The sequence below is a fragment of the Aspergillus ruber genome (assembly GCF_000600275.1).
Source record: "Aspergillus ruber CBS 135680 unplaced genomic scaffold scaffold00008, whole genome shotgun sequence".
NCBI classification, from domain to species: Eukaryota; Fungi; Ascomycota; class Eurotiomycetes; order Eurotiales; family Aspergillaceae; genus Aspergillus; species Aspergillus ruber.
In genome coordinates this window covers 102080-122936 of record NW_024467304.1, presented here as the reverse complement: position 1 = coordinate 122936, position 20857 = coordinate 102080, and the positions used below count along the sequence as shown (strand labels likewise).

At 49.2% G+C, this 20857-nt stretch overlaps 7 protein-coding genes across 7 annotated transcripts; 5 read left to right on the top strand and 2 right to left on the bottom strand.

Moving 5' to 3' along the window:
• Positions 1–1070: 1070 nt before the first annotated feature.
• Positions 1071–3572, top strand: cprA (NADPH--hemoprotein reductase cprA). The gene is made up of 2 exons (XM_040785410.1): positions 1071–3181; positions 3241–3572. The coding sequence occupies exons 1-2, from the start codon at positions 1397–1399 to the stop codon at positions 3535–3537; spliced, it is 2082 nt and encodes a 693-aa protein (XP_040640062.1). The 5' UTR covers positions 1071–1396; the 3' UTR covers positions 3538–3572.
• A 285-nt stretch (positions 3573–3857) lies between these two features.
• On the top strand, positions 3858–7783 carry EURHEDRAFT_497329 (DDB1/RSE1 family protein). Its single transcript, XM_040785692.1, has 5 exons — positions 3858–4165; positions 4240–4907; positions 4973–6882; positions 6931–7377; positions 7429–7783. Exons 1-5 carry the CDS (start codon positions 4071–4073, stop codon positions 7729–7731), a joined length of 3423 nt encoding a protein of 1140 aa, XP_040640061.1. The 5' UTR covers positions 3858–4070; the 3' UTR covers positions 7732–7783.
• On the bottom strand, positions 7765–8739 carry EURHEDRAFT_410895 (uncharacterized protein). The gene has a single exon (XM_040781476.1). It carries the CDS (start codon positions 8560–8562, stop codon positions 7987–7989), a length of 576 nt encoding a protein of 191 aa, XP_040640060.1. The 5' UTR covers positions 8563–8739; the 3' UTR covers positions 7765–7986.
• Positions 8740–8879: 140 nt separating this feature from the next.
• On the top strand, positions 8880–9977 carry EURHEDRAFT_350976 (CENP-S family protein). The gene is made up of 5 exons (XM_040778436.1): positions 8880–8987; positions 9042–9165; positions 9256–9289; positions 9482–9705; positions 9758–9977. The coding sequence occupies exons 1-4, from the start codon at positions 8955–8957 to the stop codon at positions 9606–9608; spliced, it is 318 nt and encodes a 105-aa protein (XP_040640059.1). The 5' UTR covers positions 8880–8954; the 3' UTR covers positions 9609–9705; positions 9758–9977.
• A 1566-nt stretch (positions 9978–11543) lies between these two features.
• Positions 11544–14357, top strand: EURHEDRAFT_376317 (uncharacterized protein; the record flags this gene model as incomplete). Its single annotated transcript, XM_040778839.1, has 6 exons — positions 11544–11811; positions 11856–12104; positions 12154–12720; positions 12766–12891; positions 13516–13978; positions 14036–14357. 6 exons carry the CDS (start codon positions 11544–11546, stop codon positions 14355–14357), a joined length of 1995 nt encoding a protein of 664 aa, XP_040640058.1.
• An 851-nt stretch (positions 14358–15208) lies between these two features.
• EURHEDRAFT_350944 (putative extracellular protein) lies at positions 15209–17053 on the bottom strand. The gene is made up of 2 exons (XM_040778435.1): positions 16892–17053; positions 15209–16700 (listed from the first exon to the last, which is right to left on the bottom strand). The coding sequence occupies exon 2, from the start codon at positions 16571–16573 to the stop codon at positions 15422–15424; it is 1152 nt and encodes a 383-aa protein (XP_040640057.1). The 5' UTR covers positions 16574–16700; positions 16892–17053; the 3' UTR covers positions 15209–15421.
• Positions 17054–17680: 627 nt separating this feature from the next.
• Positions 17681–20326, top strand: EURHEDRAFT_410890 (UV-endonuclease UVE-1). Its single transcript, XM_040781475.1, has 2 exons — positions 17681–18364; positions 18414–20326. Exons 1-2 carry the CDS (start codon positions 17777–17779, stop codon positions 19962–19964), a joined length of 2139 nt encoding a protein of 712 aa, XP_040640056.1. The 5' UTR covers positions 17681–17776; the 3' UTR covers positions 19965–20326.
• The last annotated feature ends 531 nt before the right edge of the window (positions 20327–20857 follow it).

Genomic DNA, 20857 nt, shown 5'->3' with positions numbered 1-20857 from the left:
CTACACCCGAGCATCACAATATCCGTTAAGCTAGCAATCGTACAAGCGATTGCTCCAATATGAACACGCTAGAACACGCACCATTCACCAATTGTTATCCATGCAGATCACGGTATCTTGTATCCCCAGGCAATCTCTGCAGTGATCCTCGGCAGAGTTTACATTTGGACCAAGCTGCACTCCGTACGACCTGGTATATGCAGTCGAGTCTTGGATATTCCAGTTCAAGTGCGTGCCATAGACAGACTCGAAGCACCTTTTATATCCTTCTCATCGACGAAACATGGAATTCATGGCCGCTCTTGTGCGGAATCTGTCCGTCCTCTTCCGTCCATGAGATTCCCACTCTGCCCTCCGAAACGACCGAAATGGCCATTGGACTATCATATGCAGGAATATATTGCGCTCTGTCCTGTACTTTGCCGTCATTGCCTAATTGTCCGGCTGCATTGAAACCCCGTCTGTCTGTCATTCGGAATATCACCTCCGACCGTACAGCATAGGTATATTCATGACAGCTCAACGTGATCGATCTCCGGTGTTAATTGTGGGGTAATATCAAGTAGAACTTTGGAAGGATGAGAGAATACCTCTTTACGGAGCATCTTGCCTCTTTTCTCGTCCCCCGGCTCTCCGTACACAGCGTGGGCGAAAGGCGGAACTCGGCTAGAGTCATAGTTCGGCAGGTTGTTCGGGATATTCCCCTCGTGATTTGACCGACAAAGGTGGAAGCGCCTCATTGCCACCCCCAGACTTGGACGGTCTTGTCCAGCTGGGGAAGACCTCGTGCCAAATTTCCAGTCGACCAAGCGCCGAAATCTCCTTCCGAGTCGACTGTTTTCTCGGGCTGGCGCTCGGGCTGACTGTGGTCGCCCCCAATCCCCCACCAGAAGGAGGATGTGGTTATATATAAGCGAGCGTACGCCGTAAAATTCCTTCTGTAGAGGACATTCTGTACTTTAATTTCTCTTTTCAGTTTGTCTGTTCCCGTTGTATAAGTGCAACTTCCCGAGCAAACATACAGATCCCCTGACCGCCCTGAATAGACACGCACTGTGGGATAATGCAACATCCCTCATAATAGTGCCGGTTCTCTTCCGCTATCACACCACGTCTATCAAATTGCTGTCCTTTTTCTTCGCCTTCTTTTTCTTTTTCTTCGTCTTCCCTTTTTGTTTTTCTCTCACTGTGCCATCCCTTTAGAGTGCCAATTGCTGCATTCGAGGGGCCTTTCATCTGGATATCTGGGAGGTTTTGCCCTCTGGTCTCTTCTCGCTTTCTTTCTTTTCCTTCCCCGCCCGGCTTGTCTTCAGCTTCCCGTTCGACATCATTAGCGCCAGGGGGTTTATTCCCTAGTTGGATCACTCGCCTGATTCGTTTCGGACCAATTGTCAATATGGCACAACTCGATATTCTCGATGTGGCCGTCCTGGTGGTGCTTTTTGTGGGTAGCGTTGCCTACTTCACCAAAGGTTCCTACTGGGCGGTCCCTAAGACCTCTACTGCGACTCCGGCCGCGAACGGAGCCGCAAAGCCTGGCAAAACTAGGAACATTGTGGAAAAGATGGACGAGACTGGCAAGAACTGTGTTATTTTCTATGGATCGCAGACTGGAACCGCCGAGGACTATGCGTCTCGATTGGCTAAGGAAGGATCGCAACGCTTTGGCCTGAAGACCATGGTTGCTGATTTCGAGGATTACGATTACGACCATTTGGACACTTTCGGCGAGGATAAAATTGCATTCTTCGTGGTTGCGACTTATGGTGAGGGTGAGCCCACAGACAACGCGGCCGACTTCTACCAGTTTGCAACTTCCGAGGACGTGGCTTTCGAGAGCGGTGCCTCCGCAGATGACAAACCCCTGTCTTCGATGAAGTATGTTGCCTTTGGCCTTGGAAACAACACCTATGAGCACTACAACGCTATGGTCCGTCACATCGATGCTGCCCTCACCAAGCTCGGTGCGCAGCGCATTGGCGCTGCCGGTGAAGGTGACGATGGCGCGGGTACTATGGAAGAAGACTTTTTGGCCTGGAAGGAGCCTATGTGGGCTGCTCTGTCGGAATCTATGACCCTGGAAGAACGTGACGCTGTCTACGAACCGGTATTCTCTGTTTCGGAGGACGACTCGACTAGCCCTGATGATGAGAATGTCTACCTCGGTGAACCGACTCAAAGCCATCTGGAAGGTCAGCCCAAGGGCCCGTTCTCCCCGCACAACCCATTCATTGCTCCCATCGTCGAATCTCGTGAATTGTTCAACGTCAAGGACCGGAACTGTTTGCACATGGAAATCAGCATCGCTGGAAGTGGTCTCAATTACCAGACTGGTGATCACATCGCAGTGTGGCCGACCAACGCCGGGGTTGAAGTCGATCGGTTCCTTCAGGTATTCGGTGTCGATGACAAGCGTAGCACGGTTATCAACGTTAAGGGTCTCGATGTTACCGCTAAGGTCCCCATTCCGACTCCTACCACCTACGATGCCGCCGTCCGTTACTACTTGGAAATCTGCGCTCCCGTGTCCCGTCAGTTCATTGCGACTCTGGCTGCTTTCGCTCCCGATGAGGAGACCAAGGCAGAGATTGTGCGCCTGGGTAGTGACAAGGATTACTTCCACGAGAAGATCACCGACAAGTGCTACAACATCGCCCAGGCCTTGCAGAGCCTTACTGCCAAGCCGTTTACTGCCGTTCCGTTCTCGCTGATCATCGAAGGTATCAACAAGCTCCAGCCTCGCTACTATTCCATCTCGTCTTCGTCTGTGGTGCAGAAGGATAAGATCAGTATCACTGCTGTCGTCGAGTCCACTCAACTGCCTGGTGCTTCCCACATCGTCAAGGGTGTCACTACAAATTATCTCCTGGCCCTAAAGCAGAAGCAGAACGGTGACCCTTCCCCTGATCCTCATGGTTTGACCTACGACATTACTGGCCCTCGCAACAAGTACGATGGAATCCACGTGCCTGTTCATGTCCGTCACTCGAACTTCAAGCTACCCTCGGACCCTTCGAAGCCGATTATCATGGTTGGTCCCGGTACCGGCGTCGCTCCTTTCCGTGGTTTCATCCAGGAACGTGCTGCTTTGGCTGCTAAGGGCCAGAAGGTTGGCACTACGCTTTTGTTCTTTGGCTGCCGCAAGAGTGACGAAGATTTCTTATATAATGATGAGTTCAAGGTTTGTTTTCCTTATTCATGCCTCTGATTCATTGAACTTGACTAACTCACTTTTGATAGATCTACCAGGACCAACTTGGCGACTCCTTGAAAATCGTCACGGCCTTTTCGCGTGAAGGTTCCCAAAAGGTGTACGTCCAGCACCGGTTGCGCGAACAAGCCACTCTCGTCAGCGATCTCCTCAAGCAGAAGGCCAACTTCTATGTCTGTGGAGATGCAGCTAACATGGCCCGGGAAGTCAACCTCGTCCTTGGCCAGATCATTGCCGAACACCGTGGCTTTGGACCTGAAAGGGGTGAGGAAATGGTCAAGCATATGCGTAGCAGCGGTAGCTACCAGGAAGACGTCTGGTCATGATATTTGCATTGGCTCCGTTTGTTCGGGTTCCTTTTCATTTTCTTTTCTTTTCATTTTTTTTTTTTTTTTTTTTTTTTTTTTTGTTAAATTTTTTTTTTTTTTTTTTTTTTTTTTTTTTTTTTTTTTTTTTTTTTTGGGAATGCGTGGACAATAGACAGTGATGGTACAGGAAGATTGCAATAAAAAAAGCATTCAACAAGCATTCGAACCTATATACGCGCTTCGTAGGCTGTTTTCGTACTCTAGCATAGATCGGTCATTGCGGAGTTAAGCCCGGCTTCGTCATGGGGACTTGCTCGGAGCTACCGCAGAGAACTTCGACTCTCCCCACGGCGCAATCTTATCCTCCATTCTATCGGATCCTTATGGGAGCAAACAACCACTGAAGTTATGTTAATTTTATATTTTATTTCACATTGAGCTTTTCCCCCTCCTGCTTGTATTCGATTGAGCGGCGCTCGTGACGACTCCCCGCAGTGGTTCACTACCAGCACCTGGATTGATAGCAACGACCGCCATCCAACTCTGAGAAAATGGCCTATGTCGTGCCAATCCACCGAGCAAGCAGCATCCGGCATGCACTGAAGCTGCAGTTCCTGAGACCAGAGGAGGAATCCTTGGTTGTTGCGTTGGTCTTGCCCCTCTCGTCCTTGGGAAGAGTCACCTCGACCAGCTTTGCTAACCATACGAGTACTGGATTAGGAAAGCAAATCGACTGGAATTCTACTCGTTGACTCCTGATGGGCTTTCTCTCACTGCTTCGCGAGCCCTCTATGCCCGGGTAACGATGCTAGCTCGGCTCCATGCCCCGGCCAATTCTCCCACCGATCACCTCTTCGTCGGAACCGATCAATACAGTTATTTTACATTATCGTGGGATAGCAAGAATAATCAGGTCTGCACGGAGCGGAATTTCGTCGATATTTCCGATCCATCGGCGCGGGAATCCCAGACAGGCAACCGATGCCTGATCGACCCTAACGGACGGTTTATGACACTAGAGATCCACGAGGGTGTAATTGTGGTTGTTCCCATAGTGCAACTGCCGACAAGGAAGAAAGGGAGGAGCCTAACGGTGGATTCTGGTCCCAATGCGCCGCGAGTTGGGGAGTTGGGGGAACCGGTGCTTTCGAGGATAGAGGAACTGTTTGTTCGTTCTTCGGCCTTTCTGCATGTACAGTCAGATAAGCCGCGTATGGCACTGCTGTACGAAGATAACCAGAAGAAGGTTAGGTTGAAGGTTCGGGAGCTTCACTATACGACAGGCACGGCTAGTACGCCTACCGAAGCAGTGTTTAAAGAGCCGGAGCCTTTTCTGCAAGACTTGGATCTAGGTGCCTCTCATTTGATACCTGTCCCAGCTCCACTAGGTTCGTCCTTTTGCATTGTCATATCCACAGGAAGATAACCTTGGTGCGGCTGCTAACAGAAACAGGCGGTCTGTTGATACTAGGGGAGACATCGATCAACTATGTCGACGTCGATAATAACGAGAGTTTCTCTCGATCTCTTGATGAAGCGACTATCTTCGTCGCGTGGGAACAAGTGGATAGTCGAAGATGGCTGCTTGCAGATGATTACGGAAGACTGTTTATCCTGACGCTTGTGCTGGATTCGAACAACCAAATTGGGAGCTTGAAGCTGGATCATCTGGGCAACACATCCCGAGCTTCTGTCTTAGTCTATCTCGGTGGAGGTGTTCTTTTCGTTGGGTCTCACCAAGGAGACTCCCAGGTGATTCGGCTTGAAAAAGACTCACTCGAGGTCATTCAAATTTTGTCGAACATCGCCCCTATCTTGGACTTTACGATAATGGATCTTGGAAATCGGACAAGTGAAAGTCATACGCATGAGTTCTCGTCGGGACAAGCTCGGATCGTCTCTGGCTCAGGTGCTTTTGATGATGGGACTCTTCGAAGTGTACGCAGTGGCGTGGGCATGGAAGATCTGGGTCTTTTAGGCGACATGGACCATATCACAGATCTATGGGGCTTGCAATCGGATACTACGGCTGGTGACATTCTTGACACGCTGCTCGTTACGTTTGTCGACGAAACACGAGTTTTCCGCTTCAGTCCTGATGGCGAGGTTGAGGAATTAGACGATTTCCTTGGCTTAAGCCTTTCAGAAAACACTATCCTCGCTGCCAACCTACCAGGAGGACGGATATTGCAAGTTACTGAACGGAAAGTCCTAATTGCAGAAATTGAGAGCGGAATGGTGACTTTTGAGTGGACGCCACCAAACGAGCAGATTGTCACGGCTGCTTCATCCAACGATGACACTGCAGTTCTTGTGACGGGTGGTCGAGAGTTGACGGTCTTTAATGTCAGAAATAATGCCCAAGTCATTTCCCAGAAAGAGTACAGCGCAGACACTCAAATATCTGGTGTTACAGTGCCCACTTCGCCCACAGGAGTTTTTATTGCGGCTTTCCCTCAGTTAGCGCAGGTCTCAGTTATCCAATTGAAGGATCTACAAGAGTTGCAGACAAAGTCACTTGGACCTGCTGGTGAAGCTTTTCCTCGGTCAGTTCTTGTCGCTGATGTCCACCAGGCAGGTGTTCCTACGCTGTTTATCTCGATGGCCGATGGCACGGTTGTCACTTTCTCGTTTAGCGTTCAAGATCTCTCTTTGACGGGTATGAACAAGTTGATCCTTGGGTCTGAGCAGCCTATATTCAAGAAGATTCCTCGAGGGCATGGATTGTACAACGTATTTGCAACGTGCGAAAATCCAAGTTTAATCTATGGCTCTGAGGGCCGAATCATATACTCCGCCGTCAACTCTGAAGGTGCCTCGCGTGTCTGCCATTTCCACTCCGAAGCGTATCCCGAAGCGATTGCGGTTGCAACTGTTCACGACCTGAAAATCGCCCTAGTAGACAAGGAGAGGACGACCCAGATCCAGACACTCCCGATAGGAGCTACTGTCCGCCGTGTTGCCTACTCACCTCACGAGAAGGCATTTGGTATTGGTACCATTGAACGAAAATTGGTCCGAGGGGCAGAGATTGTCAAGAGCCAATTTGTACTTGCTGATGAGATCCTCTTCCGTCGGCTGGATGCTGTTGACCTTAAAGAAGAGGAGCTAGTGGAGAGCGTTGTTCGTGCTGAATTCGCTGACGGGAAGGATGAGACTGGGAAAGATGTGGTCAAGGATCGGTTCGTTGTTGGCACGGCTTACCTGGACGATGAGGGAGATGAGTCTATTCGAGGACGGATATTGGTCTTTGAGGTTGATAATGGTCGCAAATTGACGCAGGTTGCTGAGCTTCCCGTCAAGGGCGCTTGTCGGGCTTTGGCTATGATGGGAGAGAAGATTGTTGCGGCGCTTGTAAAGACGGTGAGTATCGTCCCTGTCAAGACGAATCGATTGCTGACTAGTATCCAGGTCGTTGTCTACAAAGTGGTAAACAACAACTTCGGATCGATGAAGCTCGAAAAACTCGCCAGCTATAGGACCTCAACGGCACCCGTGGACGTAACGGTGACAGGAGACACTGTTGCAGTGTCTGACCTGATGAAGAGTGTCTCCATTGTACATTACAAAGAAGGCCAGAATGGCCTCTCCGACTCCATGACTGAAGTATCTCGACATTTCCAGACCGTTTGGGGTACAGGTGTTGCCTGTATTGCAGAGGACACTTTCCTCGAAAGCGATGCTGAGGGCAATTTGGTCGTCCTCCGTCGTAATGCCAACGGCGTGACGGATGATGACAAGCGCCGACTCGAGGTGACCAGCGAGATCTCGTTGGGCGAAATGGTCAACCGGATTCGACCGGTGAATATCCAACAGCTGGCGAGCGTAACTGTGACTCCACGGGCTTTCTTGGGAACGGTATGTCCCTTCCTTCTCATTTATTTTTGTCACTTGCTAATCCTTGAACAGGTCGAAGGCTCAATCTACCTCTTTGCCGTAATCAATCCCGAACACCAAGACTTCCTTATGCGCCTTCAAGTCATAATCGCCTCCTTCGTCGACTCCCTCGGTGCCCTCCCATTTAACAAGTTCCGCGGATTCCGGAGCATGGTTAGGGAAGCTGATGAGCCGTTCCGGTTTGTGGATGGGGAGCTGATTGAGCGGTTCTTGGACTGTAATGCGCATGTGCAAAAGGAGATTGTGTCGAGAGTGGGTGGAATGGATGTTGATGGGGTTAAGGGGATGATCGAGGCGTTGAGAAGATTGCATTAGTTTGATTAATGATTACAACTGCGTATGAAGACATTGGGATAATATGACGTTCATTATTGTTTAATTAAGTTCTATCAGTAGTACAGTACATGCGTCCACTATTAGATTCCGCGCACATCGCACAGAAAATTACAAGTCAATGACTAGCATATCGAAGAAAAGCAAGACCCAGTGATCAAAACATGGACGGATGACCGAAAAGTCTGCACGCGTCGCAGCCGGAGGACAAATAGACAACGAATGAAGAAAAAAATTTTACTCCTTCTTCTCACTTTGACCCTCCTCATCACTCCAATCCAACATCTCCAACAGCTGCTCCTCAGTCAGATTATGACTGGGCTGCTTCTTCTGCCTCCTGCGCACATTCTTCCCCCACTCAGGCACCCCACTCTCCCTGGCAAATCGAACCGCTTCCCCTTCCTCCTCATCATCAACCTCATCATCCGTATTCTCCACCTCCCCCAATACCTTCCCGCTCTCACTCTCAGCAGCAGCAGGCTTCCCACTCCGCAAACTATTCGCAGAAACCTTCGCCTTCTTCCCCTCACTATACCCCGTTGCCTCAGCCTGCTTCTTCTCCTTCTCCTCACGGTTCTTGCGCTCGCGATCACTCGACCAGCGGAAGAAGCGCTCGATGTAGGGCCGGATAATAATGTAGAAGACCACAGAGCCGATGACTTTTGTCCAGCGCGTGGAGGAGACTTGCGCGAAGGAGTTGTAGAAGTTTGTAGTGAAGCGGGTGAAACCGGCTTGGGCGACGCCAAAGATTTGACTGAAGAAGTCGTTTATAGCGTCGTGGACGAGGTCGTTGAAATCGGGTTCGGCGGCCATTTTGGTTGCTTTCCCGGGATGAGAAACGATACGGTGTTTGTGTAGAAAAAGGAGAGGATTAGAGTATTAGGATCCTGGTATTGGATCTGGTAGAGTATAATGAACAGTGAATCGTCAATTCATGCAAAAGTAGGTGAACGGATTGTGTGCTGTGTAGAGAAGAAGGAAATATTTCGTTGCAACTTTGGCTTCAATCTGTCTGTTTGCTTTTTTGGGTTAGCTCCGACCATCGCGGATAAACCGGCATATCCATTCTCCGCTATGCTGAAACGGACCAATCACATGTGGTTTGAGGACGCGTCTCGCGTCCAGGAAAGGAAAGATATCGTTCTCTGTACATACTATTCGCTTCTATCAGGAGAACCTGAAGAGGGGAATTGCTACATATTAAAATGGAACAAGAAGAGAGAACTGGCTTGGAAGAGGTATGTCGCTGGGTTTATATTTGATCTGTATTCAGTTCTCTAATGACAGTACAGCGCCTCAAATCCGCTCTATGGCTCTCGATTGGGAAAATCGTCGATGAAGAAACCATCAAGCTGGGCGTGAATGCTACGCCTCAGTTTATCGGAGCTTTGACAGAGATGGTTTGGGCTCAGATTGGTATGTATACCTTTCCGGGTGTATACCGGTACTAGTGCACCGTATTGCTTCTATGCCTAGGCCGGAGACTAATGAAAATACAATGAGCAGAAACCTCCAGTCAAGATCTTGAATCATTTGCCAAGTGAGTGCCACCCTTCTACGTCTCCAGGTAATGGGGCTAGCGCAAGCATACCATGCAATCACCCGTGGCCGTACACGCCACTTTATTCTTTTCCTGTTGAGAAAAGTGCCAATACTTGCACAGCATCATCCTATGAAACAATTTCGACGTCAAACAAGCGCACAGTAACTAACATCGGAATTTCCGTTCTAGGCATGCCGGACGTTCGACTATCAACGTCTCCGATGTGCTGCTACTTGCTCGTCGCAATGAAGGATTAGAATCAATCCTGCGCGCATTTATCGACAAGCAGCGAGAGGACAATGAGAATGATGCTTGATCGGATGCTGTATCACGTCGTTTCTATGTGGGGTGGTCGTGTCTACTGCAACTTACAGTAGCAGAGTTGCGGCGATGGGCTTCCAGTGATACTTCCGGTTTGTCTAATTGGCTCTATTGTGAATCCTAAATACTTACTAACAGTGCCAGTACGAAGTGTATCTCGCCCACTCATTCGCCGCAACCTATGACGCCACTTCTCCGCAGACTACAACCCCAGATACTCCATACAGTATCTCCGGAACCACGCAACACCCCAGAAAATTAACCTGCATTCCCGTCTGACATGGCAAAATCCTGACTCCGATCCCTGGAAGCCCGTTGGCAAAACGAAAGCAGCGGCACATTTCTTGATCCAGCCAATCAGAAACGCATGGTCCGATCGACCAAGATCCCCTCATGTCCGGTTGATAGCTGTCGAACCAAGCTTCCATGGTCGATTTTTCAACGTCCCGGTGGATTTTGGCCAACGATAGTTGCGCGTGCTGCGGAGGATGATTTACGTAGTGCATGGTGTGATTCTACTATGGCTTTGTGTTTAAAGCAGTCGGTTTGAGTTTTAGATAAGACGGAAATACAGTGGAAAGAGAAAAAAGTTTGAACCTACTCCATATTCGCCGCCTTCGCCTACCGCCTACTTATCAGGCTCCCTACATACCACACACGCCGTATACGCCTATCATCAAAATGCCTCCACAAAGAAGGGAACTAAGCCCCCAATTACGGTCCCGAATATGTGAACTACACTCTATCGGATGGGGTCCGAAGAAAATTCATGATAAACACCCAGAGATCCCTATCAACACCATCAAAACAACCATACGACGTGAGTGCGAGCGTGAGAATAACCAGTCAAAAGCACGCTCTGGCAGGCCACACAAGCTGAATGAAGATCAACGAAATTATATCCATGGTACTATTACCTCTAACCCTCATACGAAATATGAGGAAATACTAGATGGAATGGGCCATGTGGTTGAAAAGCGCTCTATACAAAACCTCCTTCGTGAATTCAATTGCCAAAAGTGAATACAATTAAGTCGGCCTAAATTGACACTTCAACGTCTAGAATGAGCCAAAGGGTTTGAATCTTTTACCTCAAATGATTGAGCACAAGTTAAATGGAGTGATGAGTTTACAGTGGAGACAGGAATCGGTATAAGACCTATATGGACATTTACACCCCCAAATTAGGCTTGGAGATGTCCATACTAAACCGTGTGGAAAAGGTATAGAGCAAATTTTTTTGAGCTGCCTTTGGAGCCTCTATAAGAACCGGTTTAATCCCTCTTGATGGGGATCCTGGTGCTCAGCGTGGAGGAGTCACAACAAGAATTATCAGCATTTTATACCTTGGCTGATTTACTCCATCCTGGCGGAATCTTCATGCATGATAATGTACCTATCCATACTGCAGGCATTGTAGAATTTCTTTGTTGAATTAGGGGCGGATGTCATGGTCTTCACCTAATCCACCAGATCTTAATCCTATCGAGAATCTCTGGGCATTGATGAAGCAAAATATTTATGAACTCTACCCTGAACTAGAACATGCACCAAATCCAGAGGCATTTAGAATATTATTGGTTCAGGCAGCCCAGGAGGTATGGCATGCAATTGAGGATAGTATGTTAGTCTGTCAAAGAGTATGCCTAACCGCGTACATAGTCATCCACGCAACTGGTTGGAATACGAACTATCAGAACCGGCAGTATATCAGGCAGTATATAGTGGCAATAAAGTGGAGTAGGTTCAAACTTCTTTCATGGTACTGTTACCATTTTCAACGTCATTGCAACATCTTCTGATCATAGTAGTTGTAAATCCAGTTGCGTCGAAGTCAGTATCTATAAAACCCAGAGAAGAAAGCCTAGTTAGTGAAATTAGTCTACTGTCCTTGTATTTAGTGCTTGACTTAGCCAAATAATCAATCACAATGATCGGGAGAAGTAAATCAAGCCTAAATCTCAACGATTCCACCCAGACCCAAGTCGAAAGACCTACAAGAAACCTCCAGAGAATGCGAAATAGCATCACAGCAGATAGCATTGACACACTACGGACAACGCTGAAAGCCGCGCCGTTGATGAAGTCGGTACGATTTCATGGACCGGGCGATATCCGGGTCGACGAGATTGATGAGCCATTTTGTAGGGCGGGGGAGGTCAAGATTCGGCCTGCTTTTGTTGGGATTTGTGGGAGTGGTATGCCTTCCTTGGAATTTTGATGAACTTCGTTGACGACGCAGACTTGCACGAGTATATGAGTGGGCCGATTTTGATTCCTAAAGAACCGCATAATATCACAAAAACAAAATTTCCTGTGACGATGGGGCATGAGTTCGCGGGTATCGTGGAGGATGTGGGAGACGGCGTGACGAATGTCTCTCCGGGACAGAGAGTGGTGGTACGGCCGACAATTTATGATGGATGCTGTAGCTCGTGTGAGTTGGGAATTGAGTACTGTTGTGAGAATATCGGGTTTATCGGCTTGTCTGGTGAGAACCTCTTTTCTCTTTTCCCAACGGGACAAAGGCTAATGTACAGGCTATGGCGGCGGAATGGCCAAATACATGACCGCACCCAGCAACCACTTTTACCCTATTCCCGACAAAGTCTCCCTCGAAGCCGCAGCCCTGGTCGAGCCACTAGCAGTATCTTGGCACGCCGTCAACGTCTCCCCCTTCAAACCCAACCACAACGTGCTGGTCGTTGGCGGCGGTCCAATTGGGATCGGCATCGTGCAGGTCCTCAAACTGCAAGGCGCAAAAAACGTCATAGTTTCCGAGATGACGGAGAGTCGTAAGAGATTCGCGCTAGAGTACGGTGCAACGCATGTCCTGGACCCGTCACAGGTTGACGTGGCCGAGAAAGTGCGGGAGATTACAAACGGGATCGGTGCGGATGTGGTATATGACACTGCCGGTGTGGAGATTGCGCTGAATAGTGCTATCCGTGCTTGCCGGACGCATGGGAGTATTGTCAACATTGCGGTTTGGAAGAAACGGCCTGCGATTCATGTGAATGATTTGATGTACCATGAGATCAAGTATGAAGGTGCGACGTTGTATGATGAGGGGTCATTTCGGGATGTGATCAGAGCGTTGAGCTACGGTAGGCTCCTGCAGGCAGTTCAAAAACACATTCTAACAGTGTCAGGTCAATTGAAACCGGAGAAAATGATCACTGGAAAGATAAAGCTGGACGAGGTGGTGGACAAAGGATTCAAGGCCTTGGCAGGAGAAGAACGAGAGAAGCATTGCAAGATCCTGGTGGACGTGCAGAGTTAGTGCATAGGATGGATGCATACTTGTATGTACTCTACCAGGAGAATAGAAAGACGATCACATGACAATCACGAGGCAGTGATGTGGCTAAGTTAAGCATACCTGATTTGGAATGGCTGTGCAAGTCATAGTGGACACTACCCCGGCCAATAATAAACTATCTCCACCTTAATCCCAGCAAGCCTTGGTCACGCTCCGCATATCCACCAATCGCAACTCACGGCCAACCCCAAAAAAGAGCAAGTGACATCACTGATTTGTGGCTCGTTGTGCCAAACCGTCCATGATTTCCCAATTGAGCAAAGAACCAGCCTTTTTTAGCCATGGATCGTCCCGAAAAGGGCTGTGAGTGGGCCGTTGTGTAACCGGGGAATCCACAGTCTCTCTTCCCCTGGGACCCTGCCGATGCCAATCTTGTTGCCTCGTCAGAGACTTGAATTTTCGCTGCCTTCTTACAAGTATTCTTCATCTTCTACTTTGTACAACACTTCATAATTTATCCTTTACTTATTCCTTCTTGACTTATCCTCTCAAGTATCTTGTGTGGGTATCTCATACAATATAACTAGTTGCTCTTTATTGATCCCTCCCTACATTGTTTATTTACGATTCCAGCCACCAGGCACCAGGAACCCACCGAGAATGGGATTTGGAGGCTTTGTGCTTCGCTTTTTCAACCTCACCATTCGAGTACTGCAGCTACTCGATGGTGCTGTCATTCTAGGAATCTTTTCCTACTTCCTCGCTATCCAAACCAAGCATAATGTCGAAATTCCGCAGTGGATGCGGGCCGTGGAAGGTCTTAGCGGCGCGGCCACACTATATGGATTACTGGGGTGTATTTTCACTTGCTGCTTAGGAGGCGTGGCCTTCTTCGCGTATCTCGCGATGCTACTTGATGTGCTTTTCGTTGGAGCCATGATTGCCATCGTGGTGTTGACCCGTGATGGTCCCCAGAGTTGTCAGGGACAGGTCGATACACCGTTGGGAACGGGGGATAGCAATGATGATTCCCCGGCTGAGTTGAGCTTCGGTATGGCCTGTCAACTGCAAAAGGTTGTTTTTGCTGTAGCCATCATTGGAATGTAGGTTTTCACCTGCCCCTACATATGTTACTACTTTGCTAATACTAACTGCAACAGTGTTTTCTTCCTCATATCCATCGGCTTGCAGGCCCTCTACCGTCACAACCACAAGCGTGAGAAGCGATTCGGTCCCTCCCCTCACAACAACTATACTTACGGCACCCGTCGCGGCCGTGGTTTCATCTGGCGCCGCAACAAGCATAACCCGGACAGCACCGCCAACCCCGACGATGCTCTCCCCGGCCACCCTACGCCTCAGGATGTCGAACTTGGTACCAACAATGAAAAGTCGAACGGTAATGGATTCTTTTCGCGCAACAAGAACAGCAATGCTGGTGCCAACGGATACGGCAACTCGGCGTATACGGGTAACTACTAAACCGTTCCAACGTCTAAGCCGATGAGAAAAAGAATTTAATGATAATTTCGAAATCAATATCGTGATTTCACTTGCTATTTCCTTTGTTGATCTGCTGGATAATAACCAGCTCGGTTTGGAGTCTACACAGTGCTCGCGTCCCGTCCTTTGGCTATAGCGACGGGAGTCTAATGATTAATGAACTGAGATACCATTCTGTCGTTGATTTTACGGTGATTTGTTTTATAGTGTATACTATCTAGCTAGCTTGATGTATGCATGGGCGTATGACATGCATATCTCCGCGTTGTTTGCGTTCCGACTTCTGGCATGTCAGTACCTGCGTCTGGGACCGGAATTCTGTAAGCTTAGTTGAGCGGATTGTAAAGGGGTCTCGGAATGAGTCTTATTCGTTATGATACAATGACAAGTATTTCAAGCGTACGTAGACGTCTTGTGAAGCTGGCAAGGGGCATCGTCCCTTGCTACTTACTGCGCAACAGTCGTATGACTGCATACCGGAATAGTCTCCAGAGCCCAACCAGGGCTGAGCAAGCGATCGTTGCCGCGACGGACGACCTGATTATATCTTACCATCACAGGCCAAATGCACCCAGTCTTACACTTCATACGTATGAGACTGTCGAGGGCACAAGATAGCTAGAAGATTGGACATTTACTGCGAGAGTCCCTTACTGCAAGAAAAATTTCTTAAAGTAAACTAAGAGAGGAAGGAGTGAAAATCATAAAATGTGTTAGTTCAAATCAAGTCATTACAGGATGTGCCATAGAGGCACAAGACATCCAAGTCCAAGAAGACAGACGTCAACAGTGCAGAGATCAAAGATGGAGAAATTATAAAATACAAAAAAGCAGCCTATAACCAAACCCGACCTCTCCACCACTCCCAAAACCCAGTCCAAAGACACTGAAGAGCATCATCCGTCTGTTTACCCAAACAAAAAAAAAAAAAATTCAAAATAAGCGAATCACCTCGCTCCGGGCAAGGGAACCGTGATCGTCATAGAGGGAGGAAGTGAAGTCAAGCAGGTCTAGTGCAAGAAACATGGGAAGATATAATCAGCTTAAGCCCAGGTGATCTTGCCATCACGGCAGATAGTGCCTGCAGCGACAGAACCCATGTCGACCAAGGAACCGTCGGCGGTGAAGAGAGAGAAGCTGTTGCCATCAGGCGAGCAAAAGAGATCATCAGGAGGACCCCAGGCGTTGTGAGGCTTGCCACCACCATGGCCGTGACCCTTTCTGTGGCCGTGAGCAGCTTGACCTTGAGGACCAGGGGCGCCAGTGGGAGAACTGAAGCGGGGCTCAGAACTAGTGGTACCAAAGGCCACGGAATGTCTGTTCGCATCACCGTCGTTACGCTGGAAGTCGAGGATAGAGCTGGACATGGCCGCGTTGGCGTTGTCAGGCGCGTTGCTGTCGTGGCTGGACGACTCGGTGGAGTTGGAGCTTGAGGTAGTGCTGGATCCCGAGTCAGAAGCGAGGAAGTTGGCGTCGCCATCGCATTTGTAACCCTTGCCCTCGACAGAGCCCTCGACGGAGGGACCGGGCTTAGGGAAGTTGACGTCCTTGCCTTCGACTGTCTTGCACTTGCCAGGGCCGTTGACGTTGGCGATGAACATTGGAGGCAAGCTGTCGAAGCCCTTGTCATTTGCAGCGTGTGCGGTAGCGTTGTTAGCTTCTAGGTCATCATCATCATCACCAGCGTTGTCGACCATCTTGTGACTCTGGCTGTCGCCCCCGCTGCCAATGTTGACCTGAGCGCAGTTCATGTACATTTCACGGTTGCCGACCTTGTTGAACCAGCTCCAGGCAAGCAAAGCCTCGCCAGAGGGAGCGTCAGACGGGACGGTGAACTTGTACTCCTTGTCGATGGGACAGCCACCCAGAATGGAGTGGATAACCTGGAAGGTCTTGCCCTTGTCGTACGACAAGGAGATCTGGCAAGAACCGCCTTTGTGGGTGGCACTACCAGCGAGCTTCAGAGGGTAGCTGCTGCCAGGGCTGTAGTTGGCAGTCGCGTTGAACGGGTCGTCCGCATAGCCCTTGCACGGGAAATCAGAGCCATCAGTCGACAGTGGGTTGGTGTACGAGTAGTCCTTCTTGCCGTTGTTGTCCTTGTTGAGGGGACTGCGGATGGGGAATGGCTCGCTCATCTGCATATGAGCAGAGACAGTCGAGGCCAGGAGACCCGCCGCGAGCAGGAAGTTCTTCATAATGAAGAATCGTTCGAAGAAAATTTTATTTAAAGGAAAGTTTGGTTGGTCGATGCCGTCCAGGGCAGTTAAGTAGATCGTTGAAAGGTGAAAAGGAGAGAAAGAAAGAGAAGAGTTGGTTGAAGGACTACAAGCAAATAAGACTGAGTGAGCAGGTCAGTGAGTGTATTTATACGTTGTGAATGGTTAGGGCATGGGGCAGAATGACAGCAGTGAATGTAGATGCATGAGACAGCAGTGGATGATCACAATGCCTAATGTGAGACACCATGGGCTTCCATATGATTCAAAAGAGGGGAAAAAAAATATCTCACTTACAATGAATTGTCCAATGTCAATTGAAGTGAATGACCTCCTTCGTAGGAAGATGCTGGATAGATACAGAGTTCGAAAAACCAAAGGAACGGCAGGCAGGGAAAACAGCCTATGATTGAGACTTCAAATATCTATGGGATGAGCAGGATCATCTTAAATATTTACATCTCAATGGCGGATTCCTTGCCATGTTTCTGACACGGGTTGGTTGCTGATATGGAATGGCAGATACCAAAACAAGCAGTCCCTTTTGGAATGCGACCAGCCAAGCATAATAAACCGAGCGCTTCTATTTCCTTTTCCCCCTGCCATACCGCCGACGTCAGCCTTTGAAGCGCCGGTTATCGTCTATACGTACCTCAGGGCTTATTGCAGCGCTTATTCGCAGCATTGAAGAATCCTATCCCGGTTATTCCCACAGATGACGAGCAGCTCGTCGTCATCCGGTACCAGATTAAGTTATCGTCGGTGCATATTCGATCAGCAGGGCATTGCAGAATCTGTCAGCAACGGAGATCATTTTCTGCTGTGCTAGCTGGGGATCCCTGGGCTCTACGGATAGTGGCATACTGTATATTGGTGGACGGGTGAGGTTGTGGGCGGCGTTTTCCTTACATTGCGGTTGGCGGCGCTCCAGAACGGGGTCATATTTAGTTAAAGATTAGTTAAAGACCTCCCCGGAAGTCCCGATAAAGAGTCCCTAAACTTGGGCTGTTAAAAAAGCACGTGCTTTCGCGTCTACCGCGTTTTTCTGCGTTATTGCTCGAACTTCGGCTTTTCAACCGCTGGGATGCCGCTGGCAGTACCTGCTAGCTATACCTGTGCTCCCAACCGTCCTACTCTCATACTTCTACTCCGTGCAGCTACTTCAATCATAGACTCCGCTGAATGTTTTGTCTTTCCTCCCACTGCCAGAGATCCGCTCGTTCGCTTGCTCTGTCCTGTCCGCATACCACTGTCCGTTGTCATGACGCCCGGGCATTTTCCGCCACGCCCACTTCCCAGTCTGGCTTTCGCCACGCTCCTTCGTCATGGCGGATGACGCGCCCCGTTACCGTGGCGAGCTCCAAGAAAAGCTTGTCTGCGCCATGGCCAAATCTCGTCTCTCATACCTCTACTCATCGTATGCGCCTTGGTAGACTGCATTCCGCTGCCCGATTATCGAAGCTCGCAGGATCGACAATTCCAAACCCATACTCATCCGTTAGATTATTCTCGTCTGGGGCAGTGTGTGGCGCGATGAAGGCCGAAGATTCGAATGCTAGTGTTGGTGTCATAGGCGCTAAAGACGCATCGGTTCAGGACAATCGTCAGAGTGAGGTCCCTCCCGGCATGCCGGCGCAGGATGGCTCGTTAGACCCGGAGTCCGAGGAGGATGTGCCCCTCGAGCCAGAGGAGCTGCAGGATGCTTTGACTCGGCCTCCGCCGGTCAACAGTAGCTATCTACCGCTTCCTTGGAATGGACGGTTAGGATATGTGAGTTTTCCTAATTGCTCATATTTGCTCATGTTCTCATAGGCAGTAGGCTTGTTTGAATACGTATCTACGGTACTCCAATCCTTCGGTATTCTGTTCACGAACCTGCCGTATTGCTTCGATCCTCGAAAACCGCCATCCGCTGCAAGATCCCTCACAGCCGCCTCATTCAACCAAGAACCGCCCTGACCGGGAACAACCTCCAGATGTCGCCCGTGGCCAGGCCTATGTGGAGTCCATAGGTCTCGCCAATGCTCGCGATCTCACCAAGATACTCGAGTGGAACGATAAATATGGCATCAAGTTCATGCGCTTGAGCAGTGAGATGTTTCCTTTTGCCAGTCATAAGGAATATGGGTACAAATTGGAACCATTTGCTGCAGATGTCATGGCCGAAATAGGTCGAGTCGTAGCCGAGCTGGGCCACCGCGTCACGGTCCATCCTGGTCAATTCACCCAGCTGGGCTCTCCAAGAAAGGAGGTTACAGAAAACTCATTTCGCGATTTGGAATATCATTCCGAAATGCTACGGCTTCTGAAGTTGCCGCCACAGCAGGATCGTGATGCAGTCATGATCCTCCATATGGGCGGTGTGTTTGGTGACAAGGAGGCGACTTTAGACCGGTTTCGAGAAAGCTACGCCAATTTGTCGCAGGACATCAAGAATCGACTGGTTCTTGAGAATGATGACGTGAGCTGGTCGGTCCATGATCTGCTCCCTATATGTGAAGAGCTCAACATCCCGCTTGTCCTGGATTTCCACCATCACAATATTGTCTTCGACTCGGACCAGCTTCGCGAAGGTACGCTGGATATCATGGGTCTCTACGATCGCATCAAGGCGACTTGGACGCGCAAAGATATCACGCAAAAGATGCATTACTCAGAACCCACTCCAGGTGCAATCACAGGTCGCCAACGACGGAAGCACAGTCCTCGTGTTGCTACTCTTCCCCCATGTGATTCGACAATGGACTTGATGATCGAAGCCAAGGATAAGGAGCAGGCCGTTTTTGAATTGATGAGGACATTTAAACTGCCAGGTCATGATCTAGTCAACAATATCATCCCTTACATCCGGACAGACGAGAACAAACCGTTCAAGCCACCCCAACGGTCTCCTAAAAGGAATGGATTTGTCAATCTGGAAGCTTTGGTTCCTCCAGAGCGTACCTTTCCTGAAGAGGAAGTAGGCATGGGTGGCCCTGAGCGAAGAGTATATTGGCCTCCTGGGATGGAAGAGTGGCTTCGACCAAAGAAGGTTATTCGAACCAAGGCAGCCCAGACTGGGACCGAGAGGCAAAACAACAAAAAAGCAGCCGAAAATGGTGCAGCTGAGACTGCTGCGGCTGAGGCTACTACGCCGGAAACGCCACCAACACGCAAGACCACGGCACGGGTCAAGCGTACGGCTAGTGTGAAGAAAACAACTACAACCAGGAAACGCAAGGCTTCGGAGACGCCTGTGTCGACGCCATCAGAGTCGAATGATGAGGCTGCGGAACCAGTTGAATCAACCGCACTTACTGCATCGCGAAAAGGCCGTCGAAGTGGACGGGCGAAGAAGGTCAATTACGCGGAGGAAAGTGAGGCAGGTTGATCGTGGTGGATGTCAGACATTAGACCTTGTCTTTGCAGGGCATCGGTTTGTTAGTCGACACACTTGTCTCTTCTGAGGATGACATAGGACCTGCCAACGTGCAACTCCACCACAACACCATCGCTTGCCGAGAAGCTATCATTTAGTCCAGCTCTCGGGGTTCTTCAGTTCCCCGGATGCGAATAACATTACGTTCGGCCGTTGAGTCTAGGATATATTCCTGTCTCATTCGAATATCATTTCCGGACAGCGATTTCTGATCCGAGGCAACTCTGTTATTTACTCGCAGCCAGCTGCAGCTTATATAGAGCATATATCATAAATATGCACAGGATTTTGTAATTCAAATTTTCACTTGGTAGAGGAACATCAACTAGCATTATTTTCGTCTCCTGTACACAAACTGGTACTGCGCCACAGTAGGCCACGTTACTGTGGCTGTGCCTGACATCTTGATGCGCTTAGAGACCATTGTAAGGGTTGGGGGCGATATCAGCTTGGGCATAAGCAAGTGTACAGCAAGATGATTTTCTTTGACTTATTCCATATCGAAAACATAGTTGTACTGTATGGAGTCTAGCCGCATACGGAGCACAGCCTTATATATATTCTCCGCAACGGGCTAGACCACATCCACACCACTGACAGGAATATTCGTATCCTCGCTTCACTTTTGATCTAACAGACACGTCGCCAATTTATTCGATTTTATAGAGTATTTTGTGTTCTCTGAAATTGCAGTGAGTATTTAACGTTCTACTGGTATCATCTACAAGTCAACTCTACGTTCGCCGCATTCGGTTTACAAGGCTGAGATGCAATTCATGCTGCCTTGTTGCAGATTGCCACTTAACTACACATGGGGAGCTGACAACCCGGAAATTATAGAAACG